General features: G+C 46.2%; 1 protein-coding gene across 1 annotated transcript in view; it reads right to left on the minus strand.

The window, feature by feature from the left end:
• sik3 (SIK family kinase 3) overlaps positions 1–2,500 on the minus strand; it is a 34,521-nt gene that overhangs the window by 5,150 nt on the left and 26,871 nt on the right. The window contains exons 17-20 of the mRNA XM_030777164.1: positions 2,352–2,471; positions 2,115–2,173; positions 1,802–1,911; positions 1,255–1,555 (exon numbers count right to left, since the gene is read on the minus strand). Of these exons, the coding sequence (XP_030633024.1) occupies positions 1,255–1,555; positions 1,802–1,911; positions 2,115–2,173; positions 2,352–2,471 (590 nt within the window). The remainder of the gene's footprint in view (positions 1–1,254; positions 1,556–1,801; positions 1,912–2,114; positions 2,174–2,351; positions 2,472–2,500) is intronic.

The following is a 2,500-nucleotide window of genomic DNA, read 5'->3' on the forward strand; positions in this document are numbered from 1 at the left end:
GTAGGCGTGTTTGTGACATCCTCCCATTAGATCTCTCTCTCTCATCCTCATTTTAAGTTAAACTGTCCAGGTTATTTACAGTGTGCTGCTACAGATGACTCTGACTGACACAGATGGTAGGGAAATTCCCTTTGCACTGTAAACTCTTTCAAAATTTTTAGTCTAATCTTATTGGTGGGGGAACTATGTAATATCATCGTCTGAACCATGAACCACACAGTTACCAGGCAACAGGCACATGGGATGTACCATTTTATAGTCACTGAGGGGGGGGGGGGGGGGGGGGGGGGGTGACAGGTAATGGACATGGGTCAAACCAATATTCTGTTCCTGTGCATCTGAATTTAAAGTCAAAATCCAGCAGTCGTCCCCCCCCCCCCCTTAGTCAGTGAATATGTGACAGGCACAAAGGGAAACAACACATGACGGTTCATCTGATGGAAGAGGAATTCTGTAACAGGTGTTCTAGCATGGTGCTACCAGAGGATGGCAGTATTTCTACCATAACCATTCACTGTCCAAACTTACGCCGACTCCCGACACGGCCCCCGGCCAATGAAAGTGAGGAGAGAAGCCGGGCGGCGTCATAGAGAGGGTCTTCCTTTGTTGCCGCGGGAGTAAACTTTTCATTAAGCGCTTTTCTCTTGTGTGTGAAAACATTTATAAAACCAACTCACAGCGAAACTGGATTTCAACATTTTTAATCTACTGAGCTCATGTAACAGGTTATTAAAGAAAAAAAAAAAAGAAGGTGGAAAAGTTGCATATGTATAAGACTGCACTGTATGTATTTTAAGAAAAAGACAAAAAAAAAAAAAAAAAGAAAAAAGTGCAAAAGTTGCGTAACAGCTGAACTTTGTAGGCAACGCTATGATAAACTCAAGTCCTTGGCTTATAGACTGAATGACTGTACAGCTTCCTTTCCAGTAGAGTTTTCAATAAATCTCTGTCTTATAAATCAGAGTAAAAAAAAACAACAACAACAACAACAAAAACAATTCCAAATACAACAACAGATAAAATGAGAGACGACCAGCGTAGACATGGTGAGGAGACAGAGAAATGCATAACTCAAGAGATGACTGAGAGGACCGTGAAGAACAGGGTAAAATTATGAGTAAAATGAAATGATGAAATGAAATGTTAAAAAAAAAAAAAAAAAAAGAGAAGTACAAGAAAAATGTCCATGTGGTTACGGTCTGGGTGAAGTTGATGATGATTGACAGGCGATCAGCAAATCTTATTGTTGGTCACCTGTGTGTCTCTGCGTTGTCAGCGCTCAGCTGTTTCCCCAGAACTCTGTGACCACACGGCGTCGACAGGAAGCCCTGCCGCTGGGCCCCGCCCCCAAGCTCCACTTCCTGCACCTGAATGGTCACCTGCTGCTGCTGCGGAAGGCCTTGGGCCAATCCCATTGCTGCACGGGAGGAGCCGGGAGGCTGCTGCTGCGGCTGATTGGGTAGACCCATGCGGGGAAGGCTGGTAGGGGGCGGGCTCCCACTGGAGGGCTGGTAGAGGGCGGGGTTATGCTGGTACTGAACCGCAGTTGGTGCACCTGCGGAGAGAAACACAGTGACGGTGAGAAGAAGAACTCTGACTGGACTTTTCCACCAATCACAGCTCCACGTTTCAGGGTGTTCATGCAGGTCACTAAAAACTATAAAAAAAAAAAAAAACCCTGGAATCTTTTATTTCCTAAACACTCTAAAGCAACGTCAATAAGGAGAGCACTACAGGAAACGCTACTAAGAAGAGAACTATGGGAAGTGTAGTTGATGGGAAGGGAGAAGGGAGGACTAACCATGACCCTGCAGCAGCCCTGCACTCCCTGGCGGAGGACTCTGATTTGGCTGCCTGAAGAGGTGGTTGTTGGGATGTGTAGGCGGTGGACTGGAGGGCTGGATACGCAACCTGAGACAGAGAGAGAGACAGAGAGAGAGAGACAGAGAGAGAGAGACAGAGAGAGAGACAGAGAGACAGAGAGAGACTTCATGCAGTGTTACAGTGTTGTGCGCAGTGTTAAGTGTTACGGTACTAACACATGACTATCATAGTGGATTACGACTTTGAGTAAGCGTGTGTGTGTGTGTGTGCGTGTATGTATCTGTACTCACCTCTGAAGCTGGTGGGTTAGATGGCTGGGCTGGCTTTCTCCATGTCCCAAAGACAGTGCCTGTACACCACAGAGCAGAGATACAAATCAGCTCTTTACAGCCAGGCAAACAACACTGTCCTCATCCAATTCACAACACATATGATGGATGCTTGTCTCACTCCCTCTTGATGTAAGATTTGTGTGCGAGTGTTCATGTGCGTGTGTGTGTGTGTGTGTGTGTGTGTGTGTGTGTTACCTGTATCTGCTGGTGTAAGATTTGTTGCTCTTGCTGGTAAAGGACGTGCTGCTGTTGTGTGTGTTCGAGTAGTTTCTCATCCTGCGGCCCAGAGTACATTTTCTGTAGCTGTTCACACTCCTGAGTCACACACACACAGACGCACACAC

Source organism: Chanos chanos, chromosome 6 (genome assembly GCF_902362185.1).
Source record: "Chanos chanos chromosome 6, fChaCha1.1, whole genome shotgun sequence".
In the NCBI taxonomy this organism is placed as follows: Eukaryota; Metazoa; Chordata; class Actinopteri; order Gonorynchiformes; family Chanidae; genus Chanos; species Chanos chanos.